Consider the following 20,613-nt stretch of genomic DNA (forward strand, 5'->3'; position numbering starts at 1 on the left):
AGGTGGTAGCTCGGTAGGGCCCTCATTAAATGAGGTAGGTAGAATGTCAACATGGACACTCTGAGGGAGTGTGGGGTCCACAGGAGATGTGAATGGTGATTCTACTTCCCCATCCCCTTCGTTTACTTCACTAGCCGCAGGTTCAGAGCACGTAGCTCTACTAAAAGTTTCCATCAAACGGCTAAAAACACTAGTTCCAGGTTGTTGGGCTCAGCTAGGTATGGTTTCATTTGTTCCCCCGGGGCTTTGTGTAAGATGCTCTTCCATAATATCGTAGTCAGAGGAAGAGTCGCTAGCCGCTATTTTTGGGTCTTGGGTTGCACTACCTTGGGTCCCCGCCGAGGGCCTAGACCCTAGCGTGGAAGGATGGTGAGTACCCCCGTAAATCGAAGCCCTAGCTAGTTGTTTGGACTCTAGCACACGACCAGAGGATAGATACATGTGCTTTGGGCTCCCTACAAGTGTTGGCAAGTACCCTCAAAGGTTACTCGCTTTGTTTTGTGGGTGTTTTGCACCCCGTTTTCTACTTGATTTTTTCTTGTTTTTGATGTTTTTTGAGGTTCGAAAAACGGATTGGGACGTGTGATAGCTCGAAACGAGCGTATCGCTCAGGAGATCTAGGCGCACTTTATAGAACACTGTTTGACTATCGGAAGCTCCCAAAGTCCTTAAAACAATCAATTTCTCCTAGTTTCTACTTGGGCACATGGCTTAAAATAGAAAGTTGAAGGGTGATTTGTGGAGGGAAAGGTGAAGGCTTTGCCCACATGCTTTCTCCTTTCACTTGAGCACTAGCCTATATATAGTGAATAGCATTTACCTTATATCATAGGACCAAGACCAAGCCCAAGCTCAAGCTCATCAAACGATCCCGATCTATCTTTTTGGGACAAACTTACAACTAATTTTTGTGTGGAAATAAATATTCCCCTCACAAGAGAGCCTTGCGCATGAAACCTCACCCACAAATCTTTTTTTTCCTTTTTTTTTCAACAATTGTTTTTTTTTCCTTTTTTTTTTGAAGATAATGTTGACGAAAACGTGCTGATCTGTGGGGCGTGAAATTGTTACGCACTGAGCTGAACTAAGTGCGGATAACAGGATCGTGCAAACCAAATCTGAGCCGTTCCGACTGTGCAGAACACAAACTGAACTCGATGTACAGAAAACAAACTGAATTGACTGTGCTGAACCGAACTGTAAGCAGAAATCAAAATGTGCAAACTTGTTATGAGCTCAAACAGAACTATGTGAGCTGCAGCAGAACTGTAATAGACTGTGCAAATAAACAGACCTTTCGTACACTAACTCACAACACAAAACTCTTGCAAATCTACACCAGATCTGCGCACACAGTCACCAGGCTTCTCTTTCTTCCTTTCTACTTAAGCTTAGTGACTCCACGGAGCAGCACAAAGTGCTTCCCGGAGCTTGGTGCAGGGCAACTCCCCGGCAACGGTGCCAAAAATGTGCGCGTCTGCCGCACGTGTCGGAGCTAGGGACTTGCCGAGCACCGTGTGCGAGCCACGAAGGCTGCAAGCACACAACTAGCAAGCCTAGCAAGCTCACAGAGAACAGGGGTGTGTCACTCACCTCCCTGCGCTTGTCGTCGTGAAGGATTCCTCACCGCGAAGAAGAGGGAGCCGCCGCCCTACTGCGCTCAACCGCCTCGCCGCCGCAAGTGTCGTCGCAATGCTCGATCACACACACACTCTCTCCCTCTCTCCCTCAAGCGCGCGCACACACACACACACACACACACACACACACACACACACACACACACACCTGTGAGCACACAATGGAGATGGGGATGGAGATAGGGCAAGAGCGCTTCTTCTATTGCACACTGAGAGAATGGGTCAATTTTAGGTTTAGGTGACTTTTATATGAGCTCGCCCCATTCACATTTGGATGCCCATGCTTAGCCAACTAACCCTTGCGTGTTCCAGTTAGAGTGCGCCTCTCATCGGCGATCACTCTACCCTTTTTCAATTGGACCGACAAGCCCGATGCCTGACTCTACTAAATAAATAATACGGCGTCCGTCGTAGGCCATAGGGTGTCTGTGAGCCACGAGGGTTAACACCTAACAAGTCAAGAATCTTCTTAAGAAATAGAAGTGAAAAAATATTAATGAACCTTTCCATCATATCCCTTGCGGAGACAAGACCACAAGAGCAATGTAGGTAGGTGTTCCCACAATAGAGTAGGATGAGAATGAAGCAGAGTAGACTACCAACAAAATCACAACCCCTTTTCTCTCTTAGACCCACATTTGCCCCTATATTGTTGGCCTCATCTTTGAACTAGAGCCTCATCTTTGAATAACCAAAGTCGCACATTTTAAGCTTTGGTGTAGGACTTATATCTAATAGAGTATTCTCAAGCTTCAAATCCCGATGGCAGATTTCCTATACACACAAAGAAACACATGGATTATGAAGCTGATTTTACTTGATCCGCTAGTATGTCCTGACGATTTTAGAAAAATCTGAACTGACACGAATCTTCAATAGATGTCGACGAAGCTGTTGGGAAAAAATCCAAGAAAAAACACATGAGGCGACCGAAGGCAGAGAGCAGTTCAAGAAAGGCGGGTTGGGGTTAAGTGTTGCTCGCAGGAGCTGATGCAGAGGTGTTTTTTCTATTAGACACGCGGACGACTGCGGGGCACCAAAATTCCTTCGGTGAGGCGATCGAAGGCAGAGAGCAGTTGAGGAAAGGGCGGGTTGGGGTTAAGTGTTGCGCGCAGGAGCAGAGGTGTTTTTTCTATTAGACATGCGGACAACTGCGGGGCACCAAAATTCCTTCGGTGAGGTGGTTACTCCAAGTGGTTTGGAATTCTACATGCATTCATTCGAGTTCGATTCTATCTAAGAGTTTTGGGGACTGTTTGGTTGGCACCTACGCACGGGTTAGCTGAGGCCTCAATCGGGATCTACAAAGATTCCGTGTGATAAAACCACAAACCTAGTATATACCAAAGCTAAATCTTATATCTATATTAAAAAGACAACCCTTACCTCCACGTGGCTGCAAAAGCATGCAATCACAGGAGCTAAGGCGTTGCTTTTGCTTTCAGCCTATGCCATGTAGATGAGAGAGAGAGAGAGAGAGAGAGAGAGAGAGAGAGAGAGAGTGTGTTTTAGGCGTGCGCAGAGCTGGCAGTGCTGTCAGCTCACGTGGAGGTGTGGATGGGCTCCTCGGCTTCCCCTTCTCCTTGCCACACATTAAGAGGTTCCATGCACGATGGAGCCGCAAACCAAGAGGAGCTGGCGATCTCATTCCACAAAGAGAGAGAGAGAGAGAGAGAGAGAGAGAGAGAGAGAGAGAGAGAGAGAGAGAGAGAGAGAGAGAGAGAGAGAGAGAGAGAGAGAGAGAGAGAGAGAGAGAGAGAGAGATCACTGTAGCTCGAGGGCAAGCTGCACTCAAGCCGAGAGCAGATCAAGGCGGGAGAGAGAGAGAGAGAGAGAGAGAGAGAGAGAGAGAGAGAGAGAGAGAGAGAGAGAGAGAGAGAGAGAGAGAGAGCTGCCCGCAGCTCGAGGGCAATTAGCTGCACTAAAGCCAAGCGCAGATCATGCACAATATTAAGAACTCCGCAGCTCAAGGAAGGGACTCTCGCTCATCGTGCATCCGTTCCAGCAGCTGCCTATGCTCCTCAGCCCAGATGTAATCCATCCTTTGTCTTCTTTATTTACCGACCAAATCAGCTACGCATCTGCAATCTCTCTCTCTCTCTCTCTCTCTCTCTCTCTCTCATAGCTTGCCAGTAGTGCCAATATCGTCCTTCGAGCCTTGGCCCTGTTGTGGCAGAGAAGCGGCTTGACACTGCAAGGCCCTGTTGTGGTAGAGAAGTGGCCAAGGTGCAGAGCTAGACAAAACCGGCAAGCTGGAATCCGTGGCCTTGCTACGTGATGGAGCTCCAGGGGTGGTGCTACGAGGATGAGCAACGCAGGCTGGATCACGGCACCACAAGATCACGGAGGATACGACTAGCTAGTTTGATCTGCAATGGGTCTGAGTCAGAGAGGAAGAAGGAGAAGACGAAGGTCGAGCTGTTGTAAAGACAAGACATTCTCTCATACAACGCAGTATCCTCCTTTTATTTTACTACAATTTATTTTGTACCCAGGCATTGTATAAGATCCACCAAGATTGTATCAGTTTTCTCATTTTGGCCTTTTGAAGACGTTTAATATAACATTTCATTTCTCATTCTCTCTCTCTCTCACACACACACAAAGGCACAATAGGTCCCTTCGTTTTTTCTCGCTAACGTTTAAAATTCTCTCTTTAGACCATTCACTAGAGTCATGAGAGATGAGGATCAGGGATGCCTTGGGTTATTTTGGCTTGCGCAGACACAAGGGAGAGTCTCTTGAACAATGGGAGACATCCACGAAAGGAGATCAATCACTTCGTTAGAGCAGAGACTCGATAGTGAGACGAGCAAGCTTCACAGCAAACCTCATAGCCCACCTATACCAGAGGTATATCAACTCAGAGAGCCATTGAGCTTGGGAGAGCTAGACGCCCATGTCTACGAGGACGACCACGACATCGATGTAGGATCCATCAAAGGAACGGGACTATTCTAGCATGACATGGAAGACATCCATTATGACTATTTACAGAGGCGTACATTGACGATGCTCTTCAGAGACCGATGCAATACATTCTTGGACAGTGCCCGATATCGGGCATCCTCAGACATTGATGATGATGATCATCATCATTTTAGTTTTTACTTTACTTCAGTTTATTTTGTACCCAAACATTGTATTAAACTCACCAAGATTGTCCCATAGGTCATTTTGGCCTTTTGAAGACGTTTATTATAATGTTTCATTTCACTTCATTTTCTCTGGTACATTTCTTACAAAGCTATCATGTTTCTCTAATGTACTTTTGATTATTCAAGCATGTGTGATTACACAATGCTCGGTGAGGGGTAAGAGTTGCAAAGGTAGGTAGGGCGGATGGGATTCAGGGATGCGAGGATGAAGAAAGCGAGGTCCCATCGATTACAATGTGAAGGGTCGTAGTCGGGGTGACAATAGATGGAGAAGATGTCGTTAACATGGTGGAGAAGAGGCAAGGTATAGCAAGGGGGGAGAAGCTTTGAAATATGGTAGTGATCGATAGTGCAATTGTTGACACTGGTCTTGATCAGCACAATTGCAACTAGCTCGAGAATTCTCTCAGCCTGCGTAAACTAGAATACAAACACAATCAATACACACACACACACACACACACACACACATTGATCCATCTACTCTGTGTTGTTCATGCACAACGTTGCAAGATCGCTTTCTCTCTTCTCGGCCTCTATCATAATGGTCACAATCTCTCTCCCCTCCAAACCCAGACAACCTATCTTTGAATGTCCATCTTCCTCTTATTCTCTTTCTTCTTCTTTTTTTTTTTTTGAAAAATGTGTATAAGAAAGGATACACAACTCTCTCTCTCTCTCTCTCTCTCTCTCTCTCACACACACACACACACACACACACACACACACACACACATTCATTCCATTTTAATATATAGATGATAGCCTGGGAGCCCACCTTAGTTGCCACACCACACGCGTTGCATATGGGCTCAACTTTATTGCCAGTGGTGGTGGCGGAGATGATGGAGGGGGTGTGAATGATGTATCCATTGATGTCACCAACGATGCGGACCCTAATGCGAAAGTTATGATCAACACATTGCTTGGCATTCCATTATGCAGGCTCAAGTTTGGCTTGGTTGTGCCTCCAAAGCCCACCCCTAGCTCCATATCCTATCTTTCATTTCTCTCCGCCGGAGGCAGAAATGTATATAATCAATAGATATTGAGATTACAATTTGATTTGAAGGATGAAAAATAGAAATTTTACCAATAAACTTGATACCTCTCAAGCTCCTTGGGCTCTTCTGAATTTTCATTTGAGAGTTTCTAAATTGATTGTGTATTCCACATAAGGACTTATAAAAGAATTTCAGTATTCATAAATATCTCACTTTACCTTTAAGTTTTATCTTTTAACCAATTGTGTTCTACGCAAATGTTAAGCTATACTATATATTAAACGGGGAGGAATTCCCGTCCTGCCTCTAACCACGTGGAAAAAGGAGATTCCTCCGATGGTGCTCATTGTAACCCTAACGACACAACAATTGTGCCCTTTTTTGCATACCACTAGATTCCATATGTTCAGTCCCATTGATGTCACCCACATGTACCACCCCATGCGGCCAACTCTCCTTCTCAAGCCCTGGCGGCCCTCCAATCCGCAGCATCCCAGCCAACCCTCCTCAAATTTTTGTCGATGTAATGGATCTTATATGCTAAGCCAGTAAGAGATGCAAAGAAAGTGTCTCATCTCTACAAGAAAACTGAGATAAGATGCAGCATTATGAGGAATGTATTTGCACAAGAGGCTGCTTGGCACGCAACATGTATGATATATTGAGTGTATAACTGAATAAAATAATTTTTGAATCTTGAGGTTGGAAAATGCACTCAACAATAGACAAACTTTGTCTTCTTGATGCTGAAATTGGTTCCGTACTCAGACTATATATCAAGAGTAGCATGCCCTGCGCCGCTATGGAATGTTAAGTCGTTGTTGGCAATAATTTCACTCGGCCCGTTCGGTATACTATAGCTGCTATATGGAGTTTCTACCTTGACCACCTGCTGCACAAAAGACCTTTGAGAAGATTTGAATAGATTTTCACACCACCCCCTGGAATAGCATACCAAACTAATGTCTGCCATCTACAGCCATCTGAACTTGATCCGAGAGCTGCTGCGTACATGGAACTGAATCGTGGTTATTGGCAAGAAGGGAGCTCCGAAGCAGTAACTATTGTGCGTTCAAACCCACACCACCAGCATTCCCTTCTTCGTATGCAGCTCTGAAGAGCAACACTACAGTATATTGTTGTGCTAATCTCAACTGCGCCCGCATTGGCTGCCGCCTACACATGGTTTAGCAAGAGAAGCTCTTTACAAGCCGCAATAGTGGCCATATTGTCTGTAAAGTTTCTGCTATCCCACCCAGTTGTTGAATGATCAGCAGTTTGAACTGTTGTTGGATGCTAATAGGGGTATACCCGTCTCCAAAAATCCAATACTCTGCAGTCCTTGTTCTTCGGTTTCTCCAGCATCAAATCTCATTATGTGGATTAAAAAAGGATTAGCTTCCGCTTTTGCTCTTTGACTATTCTTTTGTTCCTGGTTAACAGCGTAGGTACCTGCACTAGAACAGACCTCTGTCATGGGTTGATCGGACGAAATATCTGATCTTTGAGAGTGGTCATCATCTCTGCAAATCCAAAGTAACCTCCAGCTTGATCTGCGAAATATTATAACCAGACTTTGAAAGGTCTCCGGTACTCCTTTAATCCGGTTCTACCCGGCTTGCTGTGCATGTTGCATGGGCAAACTGCGCGGAAAACAATTGGTGTGAATCTTGAGAATTAGGCATGGGACCTGCTGCATATCATTTCCATGAACATTGAAGGATGGCCGAGGGCACAGGGTTGTTGAATCTGCATGAGCTATACTTGGAGCGGCATAATGCTGGCCATAAGTAGTTGCGCCTGCAAAAACGAGCTGAGTAAGGCATAGTTGAAGCTGGATATACTGTTCAGGTGGCCACTCGGTCTTGTTGCATACAAAGCTGCTATGAGCGCTACGCGGGGAAGCTGCAGGTAGGCTTATAATTAGGTATTGAGGCTTCACTGCAAAAGAAGGCCGACTCAATATGCCGATGGGGCAAATAGTGACATTGTCGACCGTTGTATTGCTGGAATGAATAGGGAGGAGCTTGGCCTACAGACTCTCTCCCCCACTCACGTTGTCTGTCTCCTGTTTGCTGAGCGCGCAGTTGGAAGATGCCAAGGGCCGTCAGCAGGTGGGGGCACAACAAGAGGTCGCGTAGGTGGGTGCTCTCTGAGAGTCTAGAAGCCCGCAGTACAGCACACGATATATAGCATTGCCTACTTGGATCCATCTCCGAATTGTTGCGCCTCTGTGAACCTCTATCTTCAAACTGTTGCCTTTCTGGAACTGCTCTCGAACTGCTGCCTCTACGAACCTGCTCTTGATGCGACGCTGCTTTTATTTTCACGACAACGTTTTTTATTAACAGCTTTTCACGACCTTGTCTTTTTACTTTAATTTGAGCTCTGCCAGGTGGTCGATTCTACGACCAAATAGAGAAAAAAGTTCCTTTGGCTCACCAAGTAACCAGCAAGGTAACCAATCGAGCATGTTTGCTGAACTACCATGGCCAGTGCCATCGTTTATTAAGGAAATTTTTTTTCCCTGCCTTCAGCTTGCGCTCATTGGCCTTCGGCAGGTTTCCCCCTCTCTCGCAGGCCTCACCTTCCCTCCCCTGCACTCTTAGGCCTTCTGCTGCTTTCCCCCGAGCCCCCCTTCCTACTTCCGCATCTGCCCAGATTCGCTCTCCTTTTCCGTAGGACATACTACTTGAATCTCTCTTTTTTTTTAATAAAATCCCACTCATGTGATTGCTTATATATTGACAAAGAGGCAGAGAGCAGAATATTACAAGAGAGAGAGAGCTATGCCGTTTTCTCAGGGTTGAGGTCCCAATAGTGGCAGGTGAGAGCAGTGGCAGAACGCAAGGTGCGGATACAGAAGGCATACCTTGCGCTCCAAAGCAAGTCGGTTTATCGCCTCCATAGCAAGGATACAAGCAAAGAGGGACAATTAAAGCGCCAAAATGTCTACCAGAGCTAGTCCCATTTGCTTCATGCCGAATAAGAGCGTAGGCCATGCAAGATTGAGAGCAAGCTGTACCGCAAAAAGTGTGAGCACATATCCATGAATATCCCAGCCTCCATTGGGTCCAGATGAGCGTACTGGAATCAATCACAATTGTAGTTAACTACAGCGGCATACCTTGCGTTGCTCTTTGTTTGTGCTGATGTTATCGCCAAAGCTTTATTTAGGCCATCGCTGTTTTGCTAACGTTAGCCGTGAAGTGAGTTAGCGTTCTGTAGCATCTCTCAAGCAGCATTCTCAACGAGCAGAGCCGTTCTGTTACTTCTGTAGCGTTCTCAAGGAGTGAGATGGGCAGGAACAGGAGTTCAAGTGGAAGCCAAGTCGGAGCCATGAGTAGACTGGCAATCCTGTAGCCACCTGAGCAGGACCAAGGTACGTCGCTACACTTCTATGAGAGAGAGAGAGAGAGAGAGAGAGAGAGAGAGAGAGAGAGAGAGAGATATGGATGTTAGCTTCTCTTTGTTCTATAGACCTCCGTGGCTATTGATCACCTCATAGGACAAAGAGAAGAAGAGAAGGGAACATATATATGTATATATATATATATATATATATATATATATATATATATATATATATATATATATATATATATATATATACACATATATATACACATATATATATATATATATATAGATAGATAGATAGATAGAGAGAAATGAAATGATATATTAACGTCTTCAAAAGGCCAAAATGACCTACAAGACCAATCTGTCACAAACTTGTGAATCTGGTACCATGTTCGAGTACAAGAAAAGAGATACTAAAATGAATCTAGAAGTGCTACTAGCTGGAAATGTGTGGGGTATGTGTGATCACTAATAAGTACAAGAGAAAGATACTATGGGTGATGAATCCATCCTCATCTGTACTCTGTATGTCGAGATAACATGGCTTGAATCGTCTCGATCTCCCTAGATCCAATGCTCGGTCAATGAGAGTACCGTGGGTGTGTATAGAAGCTGAGCGTTGCAGTGGTGGCTGCTCCTCTATGTGTCTGGTGTCTGGTATGAAGAAATCAATAATCTGTCTTTGGGATTGTCTCTCTCCAAATCTCCTCAATAAATTATCTCTGTGTCTGTGTAACTCAAGTAGATACAGGCCAACACATCTATGGTCGTGATAGCTCATTACTCGTGAAGGGTCCGAAACCTTCTCTGTATAGACAGTGGAAGCTATCCCATCTCTCATAATACATTGTGCACTGACATATATAATGTGTCTCTGGCTCTGTATGGCATAGGCGGCATATCTTGCTAGCTGCTGGTATCCCTCTGAATCCACCAATCTCAATCTCAAGCTAGTGTGAAGATGTCCGTATCTGACCAATGGCACACCGTAACGCATGAGATAGATGTGTATCCATATAGCTGGGTTCAAATCACAAACCCATCCCTTGTGAGTTGGAGAAGATGCTCTCTATAAAAAGCCATCTTCGTGTCCAACTCCTGTGTCGGCTCTATCCATGTCCTCTTGGTGTCCAACTGGGTGAGGTCTTGGCGAATGAGTCTAGTAATCTCCACCCGTGTAAGAGACAACGATGGTGCATCAAGGGAGTACCGGAAGGGAGGCACAAGCTCTCCATGCTGAAGCCATGTATGCGGAACCATGATGACATTTGTGCATACCAGCATGATGTGTCCATCTGTAAAGCTAATTGTCTGGAGGACTCAAGGGCCAATCTGGCATATCTGTCTTTGGTAGTATCCCATAAGCTGTGGCATGTGCATAGAGGAGATTGATCTGGTAAGCACCTCTATCTCCATAGAGGGGGCCGCTAACTCCGCTCTAATAATCTCGTGTGGCAGGGAGGCCCTGGCTCTGAACAGCAGAGAGATCATAGATACCAAGGGCCTCTCCATACCTCTCCACCCATCCCGACCCACAGAGTGTCCCCAAACCTGAACCCCATAGAGCATAACTGAAGCTACCAAGGTATCAAAAAGCAAGAGCTTTGTTCGGGGTTCCTAGAACTGAATCTGCGGACACATCCTCTCCAATCCTCCCAAGGCCGCATACGCTTTGGTTAGTCTAGGCTTTGTTGCTCTCTTCAAAGAAAACTTTGGCCTAGTGAAGAGACGGAACCATGAAACCCGCTCGTAGGGTGGTAGACTTCAGCTTTCACCCGATCTTTACATTGTTAAACTTTACGACACAAAGGAACTTTATGATTAAACTTGTGACTGTGAATTACACTTCAAATAAACCACGGCTTGGCAGCTAAAGTGCTCCCAAGCAGATAGCGACACCCTGAAGGCCCCAAAGACTGGCACCCCTTTCAATATTTCTTTATTCTTATTGCACTCGAGAAAAACCTGTAAACTTCTACAAGTTGTCCCACTTTTATCGGACTGAAATTCCCCTACTCTAACCCAATTTCGGCAGCATAACCATAGTATAAGTCTCCATGGACGCAAATGTTGACTTTCCATGCACTTTCAAGCACTTTACAAAACCTGGTGAGAAATTACAGCACGCTGAAATCTCTGTTTTTGGCCTCGAATTTGCACCAAAACACCTGTTTGGTGATTCCCTAGCTTTCCCGAAGCTCTTGGGACATGTAGGCATCAAAACTAGCCAAAACCCTAAACCTGCAACAAATTACAGCAAGCTGTATTTCGTGTGCTGATCACTTTTGTGGGTAGCTCTCGAGCTCCCGCACGTGTAGGGTCACTTGCCCTTTGAATTAGACAAGATTCCTCGCGGGAAATCTCTCTAAATTGTCCTGTACAAGCACCCAAGGCTTTCTTAAGGCTCCCTTGGCGATAGGTCGCAGTTTAGATGCGAAACCCTAAACCTGCAGAAAGACATAGTAGGCTGTAATTTTCTGTTTCGCATCATTTTGCGCGGACCAAATATGTTTACGCGTGTCTCGAGGCTCCAGCACGCAATGAGACAATTTTCTTTTGAATTGGGCAAGTTTTTACTCGAGAAAACTCTCCGTTTTCGCAATCCTTCGTGATGGAACTGTGGGTACCTGTGGGGGATTATCAATTAGCTAATCTGGTTCCTATACAGAAGGCTCTTGCCTTGGCAAACGCGCATAAAACCCCTAGAACTGTACATGGCCATCTGAGAAGCCCAACTAGACGGGCATTACCATATGTGCAAAGGGGAGAGAGAGATGCACGAGAGCAAATCATCGCGCTACATGAGACAAGGGAGAAGGCAAGCTTTCCATTAAAGCTGTGATCACCTGCCATAGTTACATGGGACGGCGGGTCGGGGACGAGGACGGGGACGGGGACGGGACGGCAAAAGTTAAGAAACGAGGACGGGGTCGGAACGGCAAAAAAAAAAGAAGATTTTTTTTGGCATTTTTTGACCTACACACATGTAACACACATAGAGCATCACTTTGACAACAAATTTACACTAATTAGACCAAATAACATGAGTGATATAGATGCAAATGTGCTTATAAAACATCGAGAAATGAGGACCAAAGGGTGGCTTTTATAGCCATTGGGGTGCTTCAAAGTTCAAACATATGGCTATTGGAGAGGAACTAGCCACTAGAAATGATCAATTTTTCAAAATTTTAAAAAAGTCTCCTGCCGTCCCTGGGACGTTTTGCCTACGTTCCGGCCTGGCAACCCTTTTGCCGTCCGTCCCCACCCGTCCCCGCCCGTCCCCGTCTCGGAATCGGGCGTCCCCCGTCCCTAGGGTCCGTCCCCTGTGTCCCCTGTGACTATGTCACCTGCAACCACTACTCTCACACACACTCTGTGTAGCACAATGATAAAAATTAGCCTTCAGCCTCAATTTTGGGCCCCCCCTCTTGGGATAAGAGACTCTGGAGTGTGAGTTGACCTGCAAGTCGCTCTCCTATTGCCATGTGTCGAGTTTGCTCCTTTTGGTTTAATTCCTAGTACCCAACTTATAAAGTCTTGCTGAGAGGCCTAAATGACTTTAATTGAGCCTAGCCACTTCTTTATTAGTGGGATTCCAGTGCCGATCGGCCCAACCATCTCGTGGCTGCCTAGCCTTGACTTCTGTGGGTGAAACTCTCGGCCAACGACTGTTTCACACTGGCATGCAATGTCGGGGCATTTGTGATTTCAACTGCCCTCATCTCTCGGGGGGTTCACTATGTGTAAAAGTACAATATCACGTGCATTCAAGCGCGTGAATTCTCCCATCTAGTTGGGAGCTGCTTCCTCAAGAGGGGTGTGCCACTCAGTTGGTATAGACTCTGTAACATCTTGACACATGCTCTGCACCCCTTCATGCCTTGTAGCTGGATGCTCTGAACCTCCTCTAGAAGGACTAAACCAAAGGTGCGGGCTCGACTCTTTGCCATGGGACCCCAAGAAACATGAGGCCTACTGCCAATCAAATGGCCTCTCTGTGTGCTAACCATGGGTTCCAAACAAGAGGTGGTCTCAAGCGCTCCTCCATGCAAGTGGGCAGGTGCTGCTGCAGGCCACTCCACAGCTGCGCCCAGGACCTAAGCAAGCTCGCAGCAAAGCAGTCCTCCCAGCTCCTATTCAGGCCGACTCAACGCAGCTCTGTAAAGATCCACTTGGTGGAAGGGCTCCAAGGGCCGCTCGTATGAGGAACTCAAGCATGAATCCTTCTAGGAATCCCCCCCCCCTGGAAGTCGTCCTCTGACCACAAGTTTCTCAAGGAGGGCTTTGCTCTATCGTGCAGGGTCGATGATCCCTAGCCCTCCTCGAGAACATGGTAAAGTGATGACCTGCCAAGACACTTTGGCCCTTACTGACTGTGTGTCGCGCCTTGACCACAAAAAGTTCCTAATCAGCCTGGCTGATATAGGAGCTCGAGAAGATCCAGCATGAGGTACCACATGGTAGCCAAAAGCACCTGGTTGGCCACTACAACTATACCAACCAAAGAGAGTTGTGCAAAACTCCAATGAAGCAGCTTCCTTTAAATGGAGAGGAGGAGGGGAGCCGTCTGTTGTTTTGGAGACAAATTCAAGCCAACTTGACAACCTTGATAACGTACAGAAGTCCCCGGGTGATCCACCTGAAGCCCTCTCCCGGCGACGAGTCAGGCGTAGGAGCACCGCCAGCCCAGAAAGCCACGATTTTCCTCCAATTGATTAGTGCTCCTGATGCACAACAAAACACCTGGAGAGCGTGCTCACACCTGTGTAGATTGGCTTCATGGCCCTCCTAGAACATGCCTGAGTCATCAGCAAACTCAGTGTCAAGCAACTCGTCTCCTCTAATAGGGCGCTCTAAACCACACAAACCAACCTCCTGTGAAGTCAAAATCCTGCTCAGCGCCTCAACATAGAAGAGAAAAAGGAAGGGGGCAAGAGGGAAATCCTGTCTAACTGAACCTGCGAGCATGAAGCATTCCCCTCTTTTCCCTGCCAAGAGCTCCAGATTGTGCGCACATCTGTAAAGAGCTAACATTCCTCTGATTCAAGCATCTGAAAAGCCTATCTTACGTAGAGTGCTTTCCAGGAAATCCCAGTCAAGTGTGTCATAAGCCTTCTCAAATCAAGGAGTATCACAAGATCCTCTCCTTTGAGACGTGCGAGGGCAGACGCCTCCCAGAAGGTAAAGATGCTGTCAAGGATACTGCACTCCTTGACAAAACCTGTCTGAGTCCCATGTATACTGCTCTCAAGTAACGATTGAATCCTCAACCTCAGAGCCTTTGCTAAGATTTGGTAGGCTGAGTTGAGAATAGTGATGGGCCTCCACTGTCAAATCTCATCCAAGGACTCTCCCTCCTTGGGAATGAGGTAAATTAGACCCTCACTCATGCATCTCACCAGTGTGCAAATTGTGTTGGTAGGCGCTACATAGATCCGAACCAAGCAGCTTGCAAAACTCCAAGAAAAAGCTGGGAGTCAAAAACCATCCTCCCCTCGGCAACTACCTCGAGTGTAGCTCCTCTAGCTGAAGAGGCATCTCAAGTCTATGACGCATGTCTCTAACTAGGTAAGGAAGCTGTGCCCAAACCTGCTCTCTGCAAGCACACTGGGGCTCTGACTGTGGCTCAGCTGAAAGCAACTCACGGTGAAAGTCAGTAGCAACCGCACACATATCATCAGTCCTAAGCTACTGACCCATCAGGTCGCCTCAACTGGCTAATATTGGTACGCGCATGGCGAGGCCGCACAGTCTCAAAGAACTTGCCAGTAACTCTGTCGCCCACCTGGGTCCCCTAAGATGCTGCTGATGAAAGGCAAACTCGTGATGTTGCTCCTCAATGGTGGTCAACTCATGTCGAGCGTGCTGCATCGACTCCTCTAGCCAAGGACTGTCAGGGTGGCGCTCCTGCATCCGCTGCAAGGAAGCAATGCTTCTTCTGAGACACTTCTCCTCCTCCTTGGCTATAGCCAAGCGAGTTGTAGACTCCTAAAGAAGAAGTGACTGAGCTCAGCAAGTCTAGTGGCCACTCTACTAGCAGGGGTACCCTGAGTGTCCAAACTGTCTGTCCAAACTGCCACCACCCTCTTTCTGATTTCTGTAGCTAGCAAAATCCTCTCGGGAATGCGTAGCATCACACTCCCACTCCTCTGTCTGTCTGTCACATCAAGAATCATTGGCGCATGATCCGAGAAAGAAGTCCCGCTGCGAGAATGCAAGCAGATCCTCCCATGTGACAGATACGGTCACTCGCGTAGAAGCGATCTATCTGAGATAGATTCGAAAGATAAGCTGTCTGGGGGCTGCACAAAGCCTGCATGCTGCCATCCTTTTGAAATCCTCAAGGTCATACATAAACGCTCCCAAGTTGCCAACTCAACCCCGTGTACAGTAGCATGGCTACCTCCAATCCTATTTGAGGGGTTGGTGTCTCCCCCAACACACCACTCCTCTGCATGCGGCAAAGACTCTACAATACGTGACCAAAACTCAGCTCGTGCACTTGCCATATTGGGCGCACAAATGTTCAAGAAGCCCACGAGGCAACGGTGAACCTGCATAGTAATCCACTGGGCCCTACCAGGCACAAGAATACCTCTGTCCACAATGGCTTGCTGGTCATTCCCTCCTTAAATGCCTCCAGGCCCAAAAGTAGCTGACCAAAATGTCTCATAGTGGCCACGCAGAATCTGACCACATCTTCGAATGCAGCTCTCACAAAGTTGGTGCTCTTGAAGCATAAGAATATCAGTCATACCACCCACAAGGCATCTCTGAAACTCTTGACGCAAGCGGCCCCTTAGAGGCTGAAACTGGGGCCCACCTAAATCTTGCACATTCCATGAGACAATCCTCATGGAATTAGTGAGAGAAGTCTAATGCTGCAATGGCAGCCAACCTCGCTTTCTTCGAGCCTGGGAGTATCCGCATCCGAGCGACCTCTAGATAGATGCGTCTGAAGTGACTGTCCCACCTAGGTCCAAGCAGAGCGCGCAATCCGTAGGGCTACATCCTTTGTCCAAGAATCCTCATGTACAAATACATAGCAAGGAGAGCTCTGAGTGTCGGCAAAAAGGTGAACCACAAGGTGTCTACATCCTGTTGCATCCGGTGGCGTCACATTGAACTTGGCTAGGAGCCAGAGTGTCTGTATCAAATTTGTCACCCCTAGGTCTCGTGTGTGGTGTGAGAACTCTATAGCCTAGACCTGGAACCAATCAAGAACTGTGTACAAGGTCCACTTTGTGTGATCCCTGCCACACAACGGAAAAGAGAAACCTACCGCCGAGTCCATAGCCTCGGTGCCTCTGGCTGCTAGAAAGAGGACATGAACTCAGAAGGAAGCTGCCTCAAGGTCCGGAGAAGGGTCGCCAAAGAAACTGGTGAAGTTGTAGTCAAAGAAATCCCACCGTCGGCCAATGTCAAAGCTGGTTAGCCCACGAGGGACTAATGCAAAAGGAGAGGCCTGTACCAGAAGTGGCGTCCTCAAGTAGGGCTGTCCCTTCCGAGCCATGCAGGTCGTCGTGAAAGCACTACCAAGAGAGTGTCGAGCTGCAGATGAGGGTCTAGTCCCCTGTGTTGGAGGAGGGGTGTGGGATGGGTCGGGTGACGAGGTTGAGGGCCCAATAAAGGAAAGGGTGGGAGTGGGAGGTGGGGGTGGAGGAGGTGGAGGAGGTGGAGGGGGGGGAGGGAGGTGGGGGGGAAGGTGGCGGCGGGGCCGAGGAGTCTGAAGGTGGAAGGGGGTGTGGGAGGTGGCGGCGGTGAAGTTGAGGTGGAGGAAGACTCCTCAAGGGACTCCTGTTGCAAAGTGTCAAAACGGTTCCCTGTCGGAACCCATTGCTGCTGGGCTGCAAGAGGTCGGCCACCAAGGGGGGCGGTGTAACGAGCCCGTCCGTGTCGATGGTGGCCGGACACCTGCTGCCAACCATCAACTGGGTAGTCGTTGGCCTCTGTCGAAGTGCCAACCTGTGTGTCTTGGGTACCTGTTTGTTGGGCATGTTCAGCCTTGGGGGGCTGAGCATGCTTTGCGGGTCAAGATCTCTTGCGAGGATGGGCCTTTGCTAAGTGGCCCATCCGCCTGCAAATGAAGCATTGGTTCGGGAGTCTCGAATACTCCACCCTCTGGCGTAACCACCCACCACTCACCCTAGGTAGGAGAATCACCTTCGGGAGGGTATGAGTGTCACGATTAGAATGCGTACTGTAGGAACACCTACAGCCTTGGCAGCAACTAAAGCTTCCGTGCATGGGGTCTCCAAGACTTTCCCGATCTCGAAACCAATCCTAGAAACAAGCGGAAGGTACTTCTCCTTAGGCCGGATAAGCAGACCGAAATGGGTAGATGCCAGATCTGCCTCCTTGACAAGAACATCCGAAGCTGGGTTGAAACCATGGCGCCACTGTCGGAAATGAGCCCTGACTGCGCGTATGGCCAGTGGGCTCATCGAAATGACTTTGGCAGCCATCTCGGGATTCTCAAACTCGATTTGATAGTACCCTCGCCCGAGAAGCTGTATGTTGATGATCTTTCCCACCTCTGCTAGGAGACGGGCTTGAGGGAGGTCGTGCACCTTGCCTTTGCTCGGTCGACTGCTAATGATGTTGCTGACAACAGAGGTGGCGTTCTGCTGCAAGGCTCTTGCTTGCTCTGTTGGGAACAGGGCAAGAGGAATGGTGGGCTTTGCGGGGTCGGTCGAGGGGGCTTCGTCAGAGTCCCTCTCTGGCAGAGCATGAGTCTCCATTCGTGTCTGTTTTGCTGTGGAAGAAGGCGAGCGGCGGAGGTGTTGGAGCTAACAAGCTGAGAACAACCCACAAGCAATATTGGTTTTGGGGGGGGGGGGGGGGGGGGGGGCGCTGGGTGGCAATGGCAGGCTGGCGCAGTGGGCAGCCGGGCTGGCGCACAACGCGAGGGAGGAGGGGGGAGGGGAGAGCAATGGTGAGGGGGGGAGGCAGGTGCAGGGCGACGGGGAGATGGTGCGCAGGGCTAGCAGGAGCAGCAGCGAGCGCTATCGCGGGTCTACAACATGCAGACACGCTCTTTGAGAATCATCTACTTGCAATAACTGGTTGCCATAAAGCACTTCTAGAAAAAAAAAAAAAAAACTACGTCAGTAGATTTTGCATGCTTGCTCAAATTCTGGCGTCGGGATTCTATCACCAGTTGCCTCTTCCCTACACTTCCTCTACCAATCGGTACGATGATGCTATGTCACCAAATTGCGAGAACATATTCATCTAGACGATGGAGCAAATGCACATTTGTTGTGGCTTAACTTTTGTAAGTACATGAATGTCTAGAACACTTGTGGCAGAAACTTGAGACTTGTGGCAAGGAGTGTGCACTTCGTTTTATGAGTTCAGGATTGGTATCTAGTCAGTACTATCCATGATGGAGCTGATGGTTATTCTGTCTTGTAGCTACCATGAGTCTATGACTTGCACTTTTCTTTATGGTGAATCTGGGCTTTTCTTGGAATCATCTAGTGCACCAGAGACGTATTTTCAATGTTTGAAGTTTTACCCAACAGGTATAAAGTTCATTTAATATCTTGCAACTAAGAGGAAAGGAACCATTTTAATTTGACCAGTTCACTCAAATTTTGTTTTTTTTCCATGTATAAGGGCTTACAGTTTTGAAAACGATCTAAAACTCATCTTTTCAACAATCATTTCAGTTCTTGTATTTTGCTCTTAGTAGTGGTTTACATTATCATTGATCTATCTCCGTTGTTGCAATATTGACAGCAGAATCTCTATGGAGAAGTTTCGTACCAAGCTTACAATCAGCTGAGTGTATAGTACACAGTTGTTGTGATTAAGAATAATCTTGGGTCAGTGTTCAACGAAGCCAGGTAAACTGGGTTATGTGGCTGGATTATTGCATTGTTAGTAAGAATCTGTTTTCAATTGAAAGGATTACTTCTTTTTCAGATACTCTTAAGTTGGTGAAGCATTTCATGGACCAGTTATTTCGAAAACTTGGTCAAAAATATAAGAGAGCCAAAGAAGAGGCTGATAAATGGCACACCTTGCAGACACATTTTCTGAGTCTTTTCAGCAGTGCTGTTTCAATCCTTGAGAGGTTGCCGGTAAGCTTCTTGCTAACCTTGGGCTTAAGATTTTGTTGTAGAGTTTGCATTCAATTTCTGTCTATTACAGGCTAGAGAAAAGAAATATTTGTGTCTAAACCTTAAGAAATTATGCACGAGAAAGCATGTAGCTTAATTTCTGTAGCTCACCCTAGCCCTTATGTATGTGAACTGCTCTCCCATTTCCCGTTTCTATCATCTATCTACTTCAGCTTTCTCAACTTCTGCAGCTACTGCCTTTGTTAGCTTTATTCATCTTGTTATATCCCCAGGCCCCCTCTTTTCTTGCTATCCTACGGTCGCATCCCATAGCCTCTCACCATTTCTTCTCTTGGCAAGATCCCTAATTCCTTTTTCTCTAGCCCGTCCATCATATGTCACAAAGTGATGATCTGGCATGACCTCACTGACCGGAAGAAGGGAGCTGACAAGTCGCCAGTTATTGTTAGCAATTGCTTTTGGGGTCAACTTGTAAAAGCTGGACCACTATGCCTCTAAATATGAGGCCTTCGGGGAGCCTCTGTGGACTTGCGTGCTGTGCAGTTGCAGAGAGGCTCTTCCCAGCAGTTGTATTTGTGAAGGTCCAATCAATAAAAAGCTCCGCATGGGGGACTTGCCTCAGGGGTCAGTCCATCTGAGTCGGGAACTCCACCCCACCGTGTCTTGTCTCAAGTGTTCAGTTCTCTTTGACGTACAAGTATTCCGTTGTTTGAGTTTAGTAAGTGGTGTAATCGTTGTATTTTACCACCTTGTCAGTCACCTGCCGGTTATATGGTATCAAAGCACTGGTCAATTCTTCTTCTACCGAGAGTCTGGTCCAATTTTTCAGAGCAAGCAATCATGGATTCTAAGGAAGAATACAAGTATGTGAAGAGGAAGAGCAAGTAGAAGGAAGATGAGGAAGGCGATGATGAGTTGTCGGCACACCAAGAGGAAGGTGACGAGGGTGGTCCAATAGTGAGCCGGAGGCACAACCTGATTCTCCAGAGGTTAAAGATAGCGAGGGAGGAGGAAGTCCGATTTCTCATGGAGCACTTCCTTCATTATTCTTAAGATCCTCAATATGTGAGACACATGAAGGCTCAACTAATGAATACAGTTTTTTGGCAATGGAAATGATCGGTTAATCCAAAGTGAAAGACCAAGAGGACGTACAAGCGAAGACTTCCAGCACCATAAAGAGATCCTCAAGGGGCGATTCGCAAACAAGTGCAGCAGCATTTGATGAACATGGGGCATTGGCCAAGCATGCGACATGAGACATCACCTTTTCTGGACTTTTGGGGAAGGAGTAAAGCTTTTTAGCTATGGTGGCCAAGGGTGCGTTTGAGTCTTTTGGTGCAAGCTCTTGTGCAAA

At 47.2% G+C, this 20,613-nt stretch overlaps 1 protein-coding gene across 11 annotated transcripts in view; it reads left to right on the plus strand.

Annotated features, from left to right (window-relative positions):
• The first annotated feature begins 8,303 nt into the window (after positions 1 to 8,303).
• LOC147437436 (Pentatricopeptide repeat (PPR) superfamily protein) overlaps positions 8,304 to 20,613 on the plus strand; it is a 60,015-nt gene continuing 47,705 nt past the window's right edge. For 6 of the 11 annotated variants that reach the window (XR_015184862.1, XR_015184865.1, XR_015184863.1 and 3 more), the window contains exons 1-3: positions 8,308 to 9,184; positions 18,916 to 19,019; positions 19,099 to 19,256. Coding sequence is in view for 6 of the 11 variants with exons in the window: in XM_086486980.1 (XP_086343106.1) it covers positions 19,125 to 19,256 (132 nt within the window). In the remaining 5 variants the exon portion in view is untranslated. Of the gene's footprint in view, positions 9,185 to 18,912; positions 19,020 to 19,098; positions 19,257 to 20,613 lie in introns of all 11 variants that reach the window. The other 5 variants (XM_086486979.1, XM_086486978.1, XM_086486977.1 and 2 more) reach the window with 5 other exon arrangements.

Source organism: Adiantum capillus-veneris, chromosome 17 (genome assembly GCF_014529385.1).
Source record: "Adiantum capillus-veneris isolate H3 chromosome 17, ASM1452938v2, whole genome shotgun sequence".
Taxonomy (NCBI): domain Eukaryota; kingdom Viridiplantae; phylum Streptophyta; class Polypodiopsida; order Polypodiales; family Pteridaceae; genus Adiantum; species Adiantum capillus-veneris.